Source organism: Pongo pygmaeus, chromosome 7 (assembly GCF_028885625.2).
Source record: "Pongo pygmaeus isolate AG05252 chromosome 7, NHGRI_mPonPyg2-v2.0_pri, whole genome shotgun sequence".
NCBI classification, from domain to species: domain Eukaryota; kingdom Metazoa; phylum Chordata; class Mammalia; order Primates; family Hominidae; genus Pongo; species Pongo pygmaeus.
The window spans coordinates 22,582,250-22,597,629 of NC_072380.2; the positions used below are offsets into that span (position 1 = coordinate 22,582,250).

The window sequence follows — 15,380 nt, forward strand, 5'->3', positions numbered from 1 at the left end:
TATTTTAAAAATAAAATTGGGCTCATGTACTGTTTAATACATTTCTGTTTCACCTAATATAGTAGCATTTTTTCCATATCATTATTTTTGACAACATGGTTTGTAAGTGTTATTTTAATTTTTTTAAAGTATTCCATCTTACAAACACACAATCATATATGTAGCCAATTTAGTAACAATCGTAGGATATTTAGGTTGTTTCTAACTGTAACTACTACTGTAATAGTAAAAATGAGTTTAATATAAAAGTAGAATTATTGGCCGGGTGCGGTGGCTCGTGCCTGTAATCCCAGCACTTTGGGAGCCCGAGGCAGGTGGATCACAAGGTCAGGAGTTCAAGACCAGCGTGGCCAACATGGTGAAACCCCGTCTCTACTCAAAATACAAAAATTAGCCGGGTGTGGTCATGCGTGCCTGTAATCCCAGCTACTCAGGAGGCTGAGGTGGGAGAATGGCTTGAACCCGGGAGACGGAGGTTGTGGTGAGATCCTGCCATTGTACTCCAGCCTGGGCAACAGAGCGAGACTCCGACTCAAAAAAAAAAAAAAAAAGAATTATTTTGAAAGTCAAAACATTACTAGCTGATTTTAAAAAACAGATAACATAGTGGGAGGCTGAGGCTAGACGATCCCTTCAGCCCAGGAGTTCTACACCAGCCTTGGCAATACAGCGAGACTCCGTCTCAAAAAAATGAACTCACAGATTTCCTTGACTAGCATCTAGTACTCATAATTGGCTGCTCACTAACAAACAGTATGATGCTGACTATGTTGTGGATGTTTGGGAGATCCTGCCCCAGGGCATTTGCATTTTTAGTTCTTCTTTTCCCAGATCTCTATCTGCTTATAAGACATACATTCTATTTCATTCATGTCATTTATTCCGAGATTTTCTCCTCTGGTTGCTTTTCTAAATCATAATCTCATCATTTTACCGTCATACCCTGTTTCTTTTCATAGTGTTTATCAACACCTGAGATTTATGTATATTTATTTGTTGACTGTCTTTCTCTGCCACCAGAATGTAAGCTCCATGCTAGCAGGGGTATGTTTTGTTCACTGTTGTTTTCCCCAACACCCACAACAGTATTAGTTGCTCATAGAAGTTGCTTAGTAAATACTGGTTGAGTTCATTTGAATGAATGAGCATCTGTGATTTGTATCTTTAGAACAAACTCTCGAAAAAGAATTTCTGGGTTAGAGGGCATGCACATTTTAAAGACTTTTGGCATACTCTAAAGTAGTCTTCCAGAAAATATGTATATTGGGTTATATGCCAAAAAATTTTTTTATTTTTGTGATGAAAGTACTGAAATAAAAGCAAAATTTTACCTGTTTTGACTTCTAAAATGTTAGCATATTCTCTATAAAATAAGGAAGCTAAACTAAATATCTTGGGTCCCATCTGGCTCTAAAATCTACCCCTTTTAACGAATCCTGAATATATAAATATACTTTAGTGTTCATATGGTTGATATTTTGATCATGGATTTCATTTTGTATCCAGATTTTTCTGCAGATTATTATCTTAGAAGAATATATTATAAAATATTTAAACTTTTATTCCAAAAATAATTTTCAAAGTTAAAAAAACTTTTACATTTGTTTTCAGAGACTCAAAGTTTATTAATCTGCCACAAATCCCTTTACTGATAGGTAGATTGCTATTTATAGTGTTTCATATGCTCATATGAATTCTTGCTACCAGTATCTTCTTACATTGGAGATGGTAGTTGTAATGACAACCTCCCTCCTAGTAGAGCTTCAAAGAAAAGGTCTTTGTTATTAAAAGAAATTTTAGAGGATAATCACTTCTTAAAAAGTCCCTTTGTCAAAAGTCAGCTACAAGAGGGCAAGATACAAATCCTTCCAGCCCTTGGTGACTTACTGGAATAAACACTTTAAATCAGCAGGTAATTACCAGGAAGTTTTAAATCTACTGTTGGTGGATGTTTAAATCAGTGTAGGTTGAGCATGGTGGCTCATGCCTGTAATCCTAGGACTTTTGGAGGCTGAGGTGAGTGGATCACTTGAGCCCCAGAGTTCAAGACCAGCCTGGTCAACATGTTGAAATCCCATCTCTACAAAAAAAAAACCCACAAAAAATTAGCTGTGCATAGAGGCACTTACCTATAGTCCCAGCTACTCGGGAGGCTGATTGAGGTGGGAGGATCACCTGAGCTCAGGAGTTTGCAGCTATAGTGAGTTGTGATCACCACTACACTCCAGCCTGGGAGACAGAGTGAGACCCTGTCTCAACAACAACAAAGATGTGAGGTATTTGAAGAGCAATTTTGTAATATATTTATAAATTTTAAGTGCATATCCCCTTGATGTAGCAATTTCATTTGTAGGAATTTATTTTGCAGATTGTATTACTTTTTAAATGCTGCATAAAAAATTATTACAAATTTAGTGGCTTAAAAGAACACATTTATAGTTCTTGTAGGTCAGAAGTCGAGGCCACAGTGTGGCTAGATTCTCTGTATAGGATCTCACTGAAATCAAGGTGTTGCCAGGGTTTCAGTTTTCATCTGGGGCTTAGGGTCTTTATCCAAGGTCGCTTGTTGGCAGTCCTTGTAACTGTAGGATTAAGGTCCTTGTTGTCCTGTTAGTTGTTGACCAGGGATGACTCTTAGCTTCTGGATACTGCTTGCAGTTCGGTAACATGTTGCCTCCAGTGGTAGTTCCCAATATGAATGTTTGCTTTTTTCCAAGCCAGCCTGAATGCATCTCTCTGACCTTCTCTTCTGTGATCAGCTAGCTGGAAAAAAACCCTCACTCAGTTTTTAAAAGGCTCACCTTAGGTCAGGCATGGTGGCTCATGCCTGTAATTTCAGCACTTTGGGATGCCAAAGGGGAGAGGATCACTTGAGGCCAGGAGTTCAAGACCAGCCTGGGCAACATAGTGAGACCTCCTCTCTACCAAAAAGAAAATTAAAAAATTAGAATTCAGTTAGCCTGCATGGCGGCACAAGCCTGTAGTCCTAGCCACTTGAGAAGCTGAGACTGAAGGATAGATTGAGCCCAGGTGTTTGAGATTACAGTGGGCTATGATTGTGCCACTGCATTCTAGCCTGGGTGACAGAGTGAGACCCTGTCCCTAAAAATAAATAAATAAGTAAATAAATGTTCACCTGATTAGATCAGGCCCTCCCAAGATAATCTTTCTTTTGCCATATAATGGGACAAAATAATGGGAGTCTCATCATACTTACAGTTTTCATCCACTGAAAGAGGAGTGGATTATACATACAAAGACGTAGGTCAATGCAGGTCATTTTAGAATTCGTCTACCACACAGATATACTCACAAAAAGATAGTAAAATATGGATGCTTAAGGATGTTCACTGCACTGTTCATTATAACAACAACAACAACAAAAAGGTAATCTAAATGTCAACAAGACAGTGATGAAATAAGTGATAATATGCTTTTGAACAATGGAATGCTAGGCAGCTATTGAAAGACCAAGGTGGCCAGGTGCAGTGGCTCATGCCCATAATCCTACACTTTGGGAGGCCGAGATGGGGGCATTGCTTGAGCCCAGGAGTTCAAGACTAACCTGGGCAACACAGTAAGACTCTTTCTCTACAAAAAATTTAAAAATTAGCTGAGTGTGGTGGCATGTGCCTATAGTTGGCAGCTACTTGGGAGGCTGAGGCAGGAGGATTGCATGAGCCCAGGAATTCAAGGCTGCAGTTAGCTATGATCACCACACTCCAGCCTGGGTGACAGAGCAAGACTCTGTCTCCAAAAACAAAAGACAGACAGACCAAGGTAGACCCATAATATGTACTGATATGGAGAGATGCTAAGATATTTTATAAGCCATTTGCAGAGCATGTAAATGGTCATCTCCTTTGTAAATTAAAAATATATAATGTACAGAAGAAATCATTAACGGTGGGAGGTTGGGTTAGGAGGACTTAGAGTTTTTTTTGTTTTTTTTTTTAGATGCGGTGTTGACATGTTGCCCAGGCTAGTCTCAAACTCATGCAATCCTCCAGCCTTAGCCTCCTAAATAGCTGGGACTATAAGTGCATGCCATGACGCATGGCTTACTTTTAATTTTATATCCTCTCTAGTATTGTTTGAATTATTTTTTACCACCACTATGTACTACTTTTATAATTATTATTATTTTTCATATTGGTAATTTAAAAATTACCCAGTTGGGGCCCAAGCATTTGAAAAGCTTTGTAAGCACCCAAGGTAGTTCAGCTGTGTGCTGCTGTTTGAGAACGATGGCTCCAGAGTCTTTAGGAAGCTTCTACTATCTGTCGTTTGGGAACCACTTCACCAAATACAAAAATTGGAAATATTTTATTTTATATTATTTTTCTAAACCAAACTTTGGGGTATTCCTTAACACCTTCATTTCTTACCTGGGAAAATTAAATAATGTATATCGGTTAACAAATACCCTGGAATGTAATACTCGATAAAAGCTAATTTTATGAATTAGGAGTAGATATGTAGTGAAGAAAGCTGCCTATGGCTGCCTTTGTTTTAAATTAAGTTTCAGAGGTTTTTTTAGGTGACATTTTTCTTAATTATTCTTCTGTCTTATCAGAATTTTTTTTAATTTTTAATTTTTATGGGTATATAGTAGGTGTATGTATTTATGGGATACATGAGATATTTTGATACAGGGATGCAATGTGTAATAATAACATCAGGGATTTTTTTGACAGACTGTTTTTAGAAGATGGAACAATAGGTCCTGGAAACATTTTAAGTATCTCTTTTTGCCCAGAATTTCTTACCTCAGGTTTTTATTTGCTTTTCACATGATTTAACTGTAGTTAAACCTGATGGCTTTCTTTTTCTCCTATCTACCAAGATAGTCCTTCTTTTTTATTATAATGCTGCATCTGAAATATAAATAAATCTTGGAACAAGCACACAAATTCAAGTATAAGTTTAAAATTTTATTCCTGTATAAGGAGAGAGCATGTATGTTGCTCTGCATGGGTGTTTTTACTGATAAGCTGATCTCTCTTCAGTGGCCACTGTGGCTTCTAGAACTAGCATCTTATCATTAGTAAGGGAGGCTTAGTTTCAGATTGTGCAGCTGTAATCTTGTTCATGTTTTTAAGAGGGAGGTGGGTGAAGGCTTTTCTTGTATCAATCTTAAATTGCTTTATAATGCAGAGATTTTTAAAAAAAATATTCCTTTCTTTGTGGAAAAGTATAATGGTTTTTTTCTTTTTTAAAAAATTGATGTATAATAGTTGTACATATTTTTGAGGTACATGTGATATTTTTTCTGTATGTATACAATGTACAATTATTATCAAGTCAGGGTAACTGCAGTATCCATTGCCTCAAACATTTATTTTTTCTTCGTCTAACAGTTAAGCAAAATTTATTTTTTTAAGAGACAGGGTCTCATTCTGTTGTCCAGGCTTGAGTACAATTGTGTAATCATAGCTTACTGCAACTTTGAACTCCTGGGCTTAAGTGATTCTCTTGCCTCAGCCTCCCGAGTAGCTGGGACTGTAGGTGTGTGTCACCATGCCTGGCTAATTTTTAAATTTTCTGTAGAGACCGAGTCTCGCCTATGTTGCCAAGGCTGAACTTGAACTCCCCAAATGATCCTTCCACCTTAGCCTCTCAGAGTGCTGAGATTACAGGTGTGAGCTGCCATGCCTAGCCCCTAACAGTTAATTTTTGACATATCATTTGTTTTTGCAAAAATATTTCTTCATTGTTATGTACTTAGCAAAAAACATAGTCCCTCCCTCCCTCCCTCCCCCCCCACCTTCCTCCCGCTCCCTTCCTCCCTCCCTTCCTTCCTCCTTTCCGTCTTGCTCTGTTCCCCAGGTTAGAACACACTGGTAAAATCATAGCTTACTACAGCCTCAACCTCCCAGGCTCAAGTGGTCCCTACACCTCAGCCTCCTGAGTAGCTGGGACTACAGGCACGAGCTCTCATGCCCAGCCTATTTTTATGTTTTTATGTATTTATTTATTTATTTTCTTTGAAGGAACCTCGTGTTTATATTATTCCATAAATACTCTGGGTCCAAGCTCATAGCTCTGGGTCAAAGTTTCTAAAGTAAATGAATTTCTTATTTCCACGAACCTATTTTTTTTTTGACAGGGAGTCTTGCTCTGTCACCCAGGCTGGAGTGCAGCGGCACAATCTCGGCTCACTGCAACCTCCGCCTCCCAAGTTCAAGCGATTCTCCTGCCTCGGCCTCCTGAGTAGCTGGGATTACAGGCGCGCACCACCACGCCTGGCTAATTTTTATATTTTTAGTCGAGACAGGGTTTCACTATGTTGGTCAGGCTGGTCTCGAACTCCTGACCTCATGGTCCACCTGCCTTGGCCTCCCAAAGTGCCAGGATTACAGGCGTGAGCTACCGTGCCCGGCCCTTCCATGAACCATTTTTTTAAATGTATAATTAAATAGCTTACTGACAAGTTCCAGAAGCTCCTGTAATTTTACTAATGAAAGCCGTATTGTTACGACAACTGGATTTTTAAAAAAAATAAACAAATATTGTTTGTCATTGCTCATTGCAGCATTTTTTAGAGTAGCAAAAGATTGATCTAATTAGATTGTGGTATATCCATAAAGCGAAATACTAGGTAGATGTTAAAAAATTACAAAGCTCTCCTGTAGGGGAGGCAAAATTTTACCTTTACTCTCAGGGTTTTTCAGCTGGGCCTGAGAATTAAATTGACATGAGATAAATTAATAGGAGAAGAGCATATAAATTTATTTAATATAAGTTCTACATGACATAGGAGCCGCTATAAGGAAATGAAGATCCAGAGACTCAGAGTTGAACACTTATGTGCTGAATCGGACAAAAAGTAGTAAGTTGTGAAAAAGTAACTAAATGATGTGAGGAGGCTAGAAGATAAGAGTTATTTGAATTCAGTCTCAACTATTAATCCTTGGTGATAACAATGTTATTTTCCTTCTAGTACAGGGAGGGCATCTTTTCTTTTTGTTTTTTTAACTTTTATTTTAGGTTCAGGGGTACATGTGCAGGTTTGTTATATAGGCAAACTTGTGTCATAGGGGTTTGCTATACAGATTATTTTGTCACCCAGGCACTAAGCCTAGTACCCAGTAGTTATTTTTTCTGATCCTCTCCATCCTCCTACCCTCCATTTTTAAGTAAGTCTCAGTGTCTTTTGTTCTGGGAGGGCATCTTTCAAATGGGAATTTCATCTCCTGCTTTTAAAAAGCAGCATGAGCCGGGCACTGTGGGATGTGCCTGTAATCACAGCTACTTGGGAGGCTGAAGTGGGAAGATCGCTTGAGCCCAGGAGTTTGAGACCATCCTGGGCATGTAACAAGACCCCGTTTCAAAAAAAAAGAAGAAGAAACAGCATGAAGGCCAGAGTGATCTTCTTGTACCTGTGGTTTTTCAAGTGCCTTTAACTCGAAGTTGTCAGTGTGCCAGAGTGGTGTATTTTGGGGTGGCATATTCTTAACTCCAGTCTTCATCTGAAGATGTGGCATGATAGCCAAAATATGTTCTCAAGTACAAAAAGCAAGTAAAGAACAGTACATATATGCTATAATTTATGTAAAAACCAAAAGGATGTTTTGGAAAGAGAAGAAATATATGTGTCTGCATGTGTATGCATAGAACATTTTTGTAAAGACACCCAGGAAACTGGTAATATTGGTTACCTGCAGAGAGAGGGCAGGAGGCACGTTATACCCTTTTGTGGCTTTTAAAATTTGAGCTATGTCGGGGCCAGGCATGGTGGCTCACGCCTGTAATCCCAGCACTTTGGGAGGCCGAGGAGGGCAGATCACGAGGCCAGGAGATTGAGACCATCCTGGCTAACATGGTGAAACCCTGTCTCTACTAAAAATACAAAAAATTAGCCAGGTGTGGTGGTGGGCGCCTGTAGCCCCAGCTACTCGGGAGGCTGAGGCGGGAGGATGGTGTGAACCCAGGAGGCAGAGCTTGCAGTGAGCCGAGATTGTGCCACTGCACTCCAGTCTCTCAAAATACATACATACATACATAAATACATAAATAAAATAAAAAATAAAAAATATGAGCTATGTCTCATGACTGTAATCCCAGCACTTTGGGAGGCTGAGGTGGGAGGATCTCTTGAGGCCAGGAGCTCTAGGTTGCAGTAAGCTATGATAATGCCACTGCATTCCAGCCTGGGTGACAGAGTGAGACCCTGTCTCAAACAATAATAATAATAAATAAATAAAGCAAATAAAAATTGAAACAAGTATATCATCAGTGACTAGACCAGATTGTGATTTCTTGTAAGTAGTGCTGACTCTCAAAATTGCTTTCAAATAATTTTGTTGAAAATTTTGTTTTGTTAATGTTGTATTATTGATATTAGTTAGAACTTATATCATTGTCATCCTATGGCTGTAGTGCATTTTCCCTTCACTATAGAAATAACTGTTTTATGGGATATATCCTAAAATTTGCCTTGAAAATAAAGCACTTGAATCAGCTAATTTAACCTCTGGGAATTATGTATTTGGCTATTTAGATTCTCCTATTCAAAATCTCATTTAAAAATAGTGATTAGGAGGAATATTAGAGGGTCATTAAGAGCATGAACAGGTTTAAGTCTCAGTTCTGCCAGTTACTAGCTTGCAGCTTTGGGCAGGTAAGCCTAATTTCCTCAGTTTTTAAATGAAGACAGTAATAATACCTACTTCATAGGGTTTCTGTGAGTATTAAATACTTTCATCAGTTATCACTTAACATAGTATGTACTAAGTGCCAGCATTATTCTGCATATTTTACATAAATGAATTCATTTAATCCTCACAGCAACCCTGAATCTACAATTTAGGGTGTTATTATTATTATGGCCATAGATAAGGAAACCAAGGCACAGAGAGTTAAAATTTTTATCCAAGGTCCCATAGCTAGTACGTGGAGGGGGCTGAGGTTCTTCAAATTGGGCAACAAGTTCCAGACTCCATTCTCTTCACCACCATGCCATGCCAAATGCTTAACTCACTGACAGACACATCATGAGCCTTCAATACATTTAAATAATAAAGGTAATATAGGCCAGGTACAGGTGCAGTACCTCATGCCTGTAATCCCAGCACTTTGGGAGCCCGAGGCAGGAGGATTGCTTGAGGCCAGGAATTGAAGACCAACCTGGGTAGCATATCGAGACCCTGTCTCTACAAGTAATTTTTTAAAATTAGCTGGGTGTGGTGGTGTGCGCCTGTAGTCCCAGCTACTTAGAAGATTAGGCAGGAGGACCACTTGAACCTAGGAGCTTGAAGTTACAGTGAGCTATGATTGCACTACTGCACTCCAGCCTAGGCAACAGTAAGATCCTGTCTCTAAAAAAATTTTTTTAAAAGGTAGTATAATAATAAATGTTATTATATAAAGATTACATATTCATCATAAAAAAGAACAGCTAAACTAAGAAAAATATAGATACCATTGTCAATCTAACTCCTCAGAAAATTAAATATTGGTAATTATATATGCAGTTCATATACTTCGAAAAAATAAAGATGGTAATATTTCATAGCCTGTTTTATTCACATATTAATATAACATGAACTTCTTTTTGCTTAATTTTTGACCTCCTGTTTTAATTTACAAAATGACAATACATTTCCTTACTTGCCCAGACTTGGCATTCTTTTTTGGAAGTAGGCTAAGGAATTATTTTGAGTCATTCTTGGGATTGAAAGGCATTTATAAATGTAAGATGTTATGGAGCATAAATTAATAAGTAATTGAAATTCCTACCTATATTCAAGTGTAGAACTCCCATGGAGGAATTCCTTACTGACACTGGCAACAGAGGGAACTCTGGTTCCTAGGATTTTCAGGAGAAAAAGTCAGTCACTGACCATAAATTAAAGAGTTTTCTGTTTGTTTTTTACTTCCAACAGACTTTATGGCCAGTGCTGGATCTACTTTGAAATGGGCAAAATTTAAAACAAAGCAGAGTATAAGGATGTAACTGTAAGGAGAGGCAATGATGCATAAGACATTGTTCTTACTAACTGAGCTCCTAATAAAGTTAGCATATGTTGTGGAATAGATTATGCTGACTGCTACAACAGCAATACAAAATGTTCTGAAAACCTCAAAGAAACCCACAGGCTCCCTTAATGAACTCAAACCCTGATCACCCAGTATTGGCATTAAAGAGAAATCTTCACACTCAGGGATGGAAGGCCTTACAACCTCAAGCGTGGTCTACTGGTTACACCTTCCTTAGGGATCTCTCTCTTAATCATTCCTGCCACCCATATAGTACTGCAGTCTGGCCCAAATCTGGACCCATCATTCTTCACTTTATTCCCCAAAGCCTTGCCAGGACCAGGCTCTGATCCTTAAATATGTCTTTCTAAAGGCTTAGAGATCACAAAAAAGAAATAAACACAGAAATAGTTACCAACTAGATAGTCTGACTCACTCGATACAGCTTTGTTCTCTTGGTCCTGTAGGCCACCTCATCTTCCCAGAATCCTAGAAGAGGAGAAGGAGCTCACGGTTCTGCAGGGCTGCCTGACTGTACTTCTGGTCTTCTCTACCCACACACATCCCTGAGCACAGCTTGACTTTTTGAAACCAAGGCCAAGGAAGAAGAAAATGTTCCTTTTTCTCTTTAAACGCGCATTTTCCAGTTTCCCACCTATTATTTCATGACTTTTCCTTTCCAGAGATTTGTAGAGACTCCTCCTTCCACCCACTGATGTATTTCCTTATTCTGTAGCCCCAAGTTGACAACCACATCAAAATATAATTTATTAAGCCAAACATTTATTTTTTATTGTTTAGAGACAGAGTCTCACTCTGTTGCTCAGGTTGGAGTGCAGTGGCACTATTGTAGCTCACTGCAGCCTCAAACTCCTGGGCTCAGTCTGTCCTCCCACCTCAGCCTCCCAAGTAGCTTGGACAGCAGGTGTGTGCCACCACAGCCAGCTAATTTTGTTTTTTAATTTTCTGTAAAAATGAGGCCTTGGCCAGGCGCAGTGGCTCACACCTGTAATCCCAGCACTTTGGGAGGCCAAGGCAGGCGGATCACGAGGTCAGGAGTTTGAGACCAGCCTGGCCAACATGGTGAAACCCCGTCTCTACTAAAAATACAAAAATTAGCCAGGCATGGTGGCATGTGCCTGTAGTCCCAGCTACTCGGGAGGCTGAGGCAGAAGAATCGCAAGAACCCGGGAGGCGGAGGTGCAGTGAGCTAAGATCCCGCTACTGCACTCCAGCCTGGGTGACAGAGCGAGACTCCATCTCAAAGAAAAAAAAAAAAAAAAAAAAAAAGAGGCCTCACTGTGTTGCCCAGGCTGGTCTCAAACTCCTGGCCTCAAATGATCCCCCCACCTCAGCCTTCCAAAACACTGGGATTACAGTCATGAGCCACCACACCAGCTTAAGCCAAATGTTTTTAGAGAAAATAGAATCAAGACATAAATAATTTGTTTACAGACCTTAAAAATCATGAGCAAAAACATTATTGACATTTTATTGATGTCTCAAGACTCCAGTTTCCACTTATATATCTTCAACACCCCTAAGAGATCTTTAAGACCCAATAAAATTATTCAGACTCACAGACTACCATGGACCCTACTTGTCATCCATACACTTAGAAGAATATAGGTCAGGAAGGGCAGCACTGGGCGTTCCTTTTCAGTGGAGTGGTCCTCACAGGAGTGCATACCGCAGTCCAGCAGCTTTCCATCTCTCTTCTCCCTCCCATCTTCTCACCAGCTCAGGTACAAGGAAATATCCACGGTGGGAAGATTAGGGAGCCATCCTGGTATAGAAGCCTCGTGCATCAAAAGTGTCAATGTGTGTTGTAAAACTACCTTCAGAGGAGCCCAAAGCTATAGCTTCCCACCAGGTAACTGGGTAATTTTTACCACAAGCCATGTTGCCTAATAACACAGTGGACAGTCACCTTATCACATTTCCAAGCAACAGAGCTGGAAAGTTAATCCAAGGTCACACTTGTCTTTAAGAGGAGAGAGGTATTGTTAACCTATTATCCACAACTTTTCAAAAGTATCTTTACAAAGATAATTGTGCTTTCAAATCATCTAAAATAAATGGCTCTAAAATAGCTTCATATTCTCCTGGCCTATATCCTTTTTCAAAGGTGATACGTTTTAGTTCTTCCATTGACTGGTTTTCCTTTTTTGTTAGGTCGAATCAAATATTCGGAACAGGTGTATGATGCCTGTATGGAGACATTTGACTGTCTTCCTCTTGCTGCCCTCTTAAACCAGCAGTTTCTCTGTGTACATGGAGGAATGTCACCTGAAATTACTTCTTTAGATGACATTAGGAAAGTAAGTAATCTTTTATTATTCTCATAGGGTATATTTTTTAAATGTGTTGGGTTTTTTTGTTGTTGTTGTTTGCTTTGAGACAGAGTCTCTCTCTTTCACCCAGGCTGAAGTACAGTGGTGCTATCTCACCTCACTGCAACCTCCGCCTCCCTGGTTCAGCCTCCCGAGTAGCTGGATATAGGTGCACACCACCACACCTGGCTAATTTTTGTATTTTTAGTAGAGATGGGGTTTCACCATGTTGGCCAGGCTGGTCTTGAACTCCTGACCTCAACTGATCTGCCCACTTTGGCCTCCCAAAGTGCTGGGATTACAGATGTGAGCCACCGCGCCCGGCCTAAAATTTGTTTCTTATTGCAGTCAACCAATATATCTTTAGCTGAAATCTTTAAAATATAGATAATGAAAAGTAAGAAAATGGAAGTTACCTCTGATTTCATCACTATAACTACTGTTAACATTTTGATACGTATCTACCACAAATTATAATTTTTAATGAGCTCTATGTTTTTACCAACTAGAAAGCTAACATTCTTATAGTATAGTCCTGAAACTTTGAATTATATCATAGTGCAAAAAGAAGGAAACCAGGGTTCTAATCACAGTCCTGCCATTAATTGTGTAACCTTGACCAAGTTATTGAACCTCTTAGTCACATTTCTTCTCTATGAAATGAGGAAGTTGGAAGGGATGGTCTGAGGACACTGCCAGCTCTGAAATGCATGGGCTTTGACATTTTAGATGATACGGTTTCATTGTTTTACTTGCCTTCCTTGGTGATTATTATTTCCAAGATTCTGTATCTTCATTATGGAAAAAGATGACCAATTTTTATTGTACATGGTTGTCTTCTCTACCTTTGAATTCTTCTACCTGTCTCTCTCTCTCTTTTTTAATCAAAGTGATAGATACTCATCCTCTCTTATAGGTACTGAGACTAAAAATTTTTCTGTTTATAAAACTATTTTCTCTGAAGAAAGTCTCCTCAGGGTAAGAGGGTGTACCTATATGTACTGGCTTTTCTCTTGCCTTACTGTCTTTTAAATAACCAGCATTTCTCTTTTACGTAGTAAAATATGAATTTTATAATTCTGAATCAATTGTATCAATGAAAAGCTCTTTCACGCAGTAGAAATTCTCTTCTTGGCATTCAGCTATTCTATTGTTTTCTCTTGGTTTTTATGCTTTCAACTAAAGCAGCAGTGACTAAAGGCTTAAGTTAATAACTCATATTGAAATACCTCAACTGCATAGACTGGAAAGGATAAACGCCCTTACAAAATTAGCGTTCTTTAAAATAAAGAAGTCTCCACTGGAATGAGGTTTGCAATGAACAGAACCATTGTAAAACATTTCTGCTCTCATGGTAACATTGGCTCACCTAGACAATTAAAATTAATTTTATATAGTCATAGTCTTTCTAAAATAGTATATCTCTATAGTGGTTGATTTCACATTTGAATTAAATTAGTACTGCTTTACCATCAGGATGTAAGAGGGTCTTTTACTACAGTATGGTTAGATGACAGGGATGTTTATAAAAATTTATTGCAGACCAGGCGTGGTGGCTCACGCCTGTAATCCCAGCACTTTGGGAGGCCGAGGAGGGCGGATCACCTGAGGTCAGGAGTTCGAGACCAGCCTGACCAACATGGAGAAACCCTGTCTCTACTAAAAATACAAAATTAGCCGGGTGTGGTGGCACATGCCTGTAATCCCAGCTACTAGGGAGGGTGAGGCAGGAGAATCGCTTGAACCTGGGAGGTGGAGTTTGCGGTGTGCCGAGATCGTGCCATTGCACTCCAGCCTGGGCAATAAGAGCGAAACTCCATCTCAAAAAAAAAAAAAAAAATATTGCAGAAAAATAATAAAAATTATGTATCTAAAATTGTTAAGTGTTCCTTTTCTTGCAGGAAAATCCTTTAGGGGCACACTGGCTTCTCTCCTAATACATTCTTGTGGGTGAAAGGGGTTTTTATTTGACACATACTAGTTTCCAAGAAGCCTTTTGCTCTCCTGATTTTTTTCTTTTGGCTTTTGTGTGTCTTCTAGTTAGACAGGTTTACGGAACCTCCCGCGTTTGGACCTGTGTGTGACCTGCTTTGGTCTGATCCCTCAGAGGATTATGGCAATGAGAAGACCTTGGAGCACTATACCCACAACACTGTCCGAGGGTGCTCTTATTTCTACAGGTAAGCTAGTCCTTGAGGTAGAAAATTATGAAAGGAAACTGTAATTCATTTTATCAGATTATTTTTCAGCATTTTATATTTCAAATCTGTGTAGTATAAGCACTCCTGTTTAATTTTTCGATTAATAGGAGGCAAGAAACTTGTTTGTTTGTTTGGCTTTTTATATTTTCTTAGGTATTATGCCCTAAGAAGTGTAATACACCAAACATGATTGGACATCCTGCAGTGCTCTGATATTTTTGTCTGACTCTAAGTGATCTAGACTGTTTGTTCCTAAACATTATCTATACACTTTTTAAAAAAAATTAAAGCTTTCTTGGCTCTTTCCCCAGAGATTCTGATACACTAGGTCTGAGAGGAATCCTATTGTATTTTCAAAAGCTCTCCAACTTCTGTAACCACTAGTATAGACTAAGATATAAAAAGAACAGGACATTGTGAACTAAGCCCAGTACATTTCCTGGAAGTTGGCTGTTGTTTTAAATTTCACAGGAGCTTTCATTATGATTAGACACTCAAAAATAGGAAGACAGGCAGGGCGTGGTGGCTCATGCCTATAATCCCAGCTCTTTGGGGTGCCTAGGCGGGCGGATCACTTGAGGCCAGGAGTTCGAGACCAGCCTGGCCAACATGGCAAAACCCCATCTCTACTAAAAATACAAAAATTAGTCACATGTGGTGGCAACACGCCTGTAATCCCAGCTAATTGGGAGACTGAGGCAAGAGAATCACTTGAACCTGGGAGGTGTAGGTTGCAGTGAGCCAAGATTGTGCCACTACACTCCAGCCTGTGCAACAGAGCAAGACTCTGTCTCCAAAAAAAAAAAAAAGGAAGACATAGAGAAGTTGGAAATCTAAATTATTTTTAATCCCAGTATTTTATTGT

At 39.2% G+C, this 15,380-nt stretch overlaps 1 protein-coding gene across 3 annotated transcripts in view; it reads left to right on the forward strand.

The window, feature by feature from the left end:
* PPP3CC (protein phosphatase 3 catalytic subunit gamma) overlaps window positions 1-15,380 on the forward strand; it is a 104,943-nt gene that overhangs the window by 62,783 nt on the left and 26,780 nt on the right. For all 3 annotated transcript variants that reach the window (XM_054498184.2, XM_054498185.2, XM_063669347.1), the window contains exons 5-6: window positions 12,157-12,302; window positions 14,355-14,494. In XM_054498184.2, coding sequence (XP_054354159.1) covers window positions 12,157-12,302; window positions 14,355-14,494 — 286 coding nt within the window. The remainder of the gene's footprint in view (window positions 1-12,156; window positions 12,303-14,354; window positions 14,495-15,380) is intronic.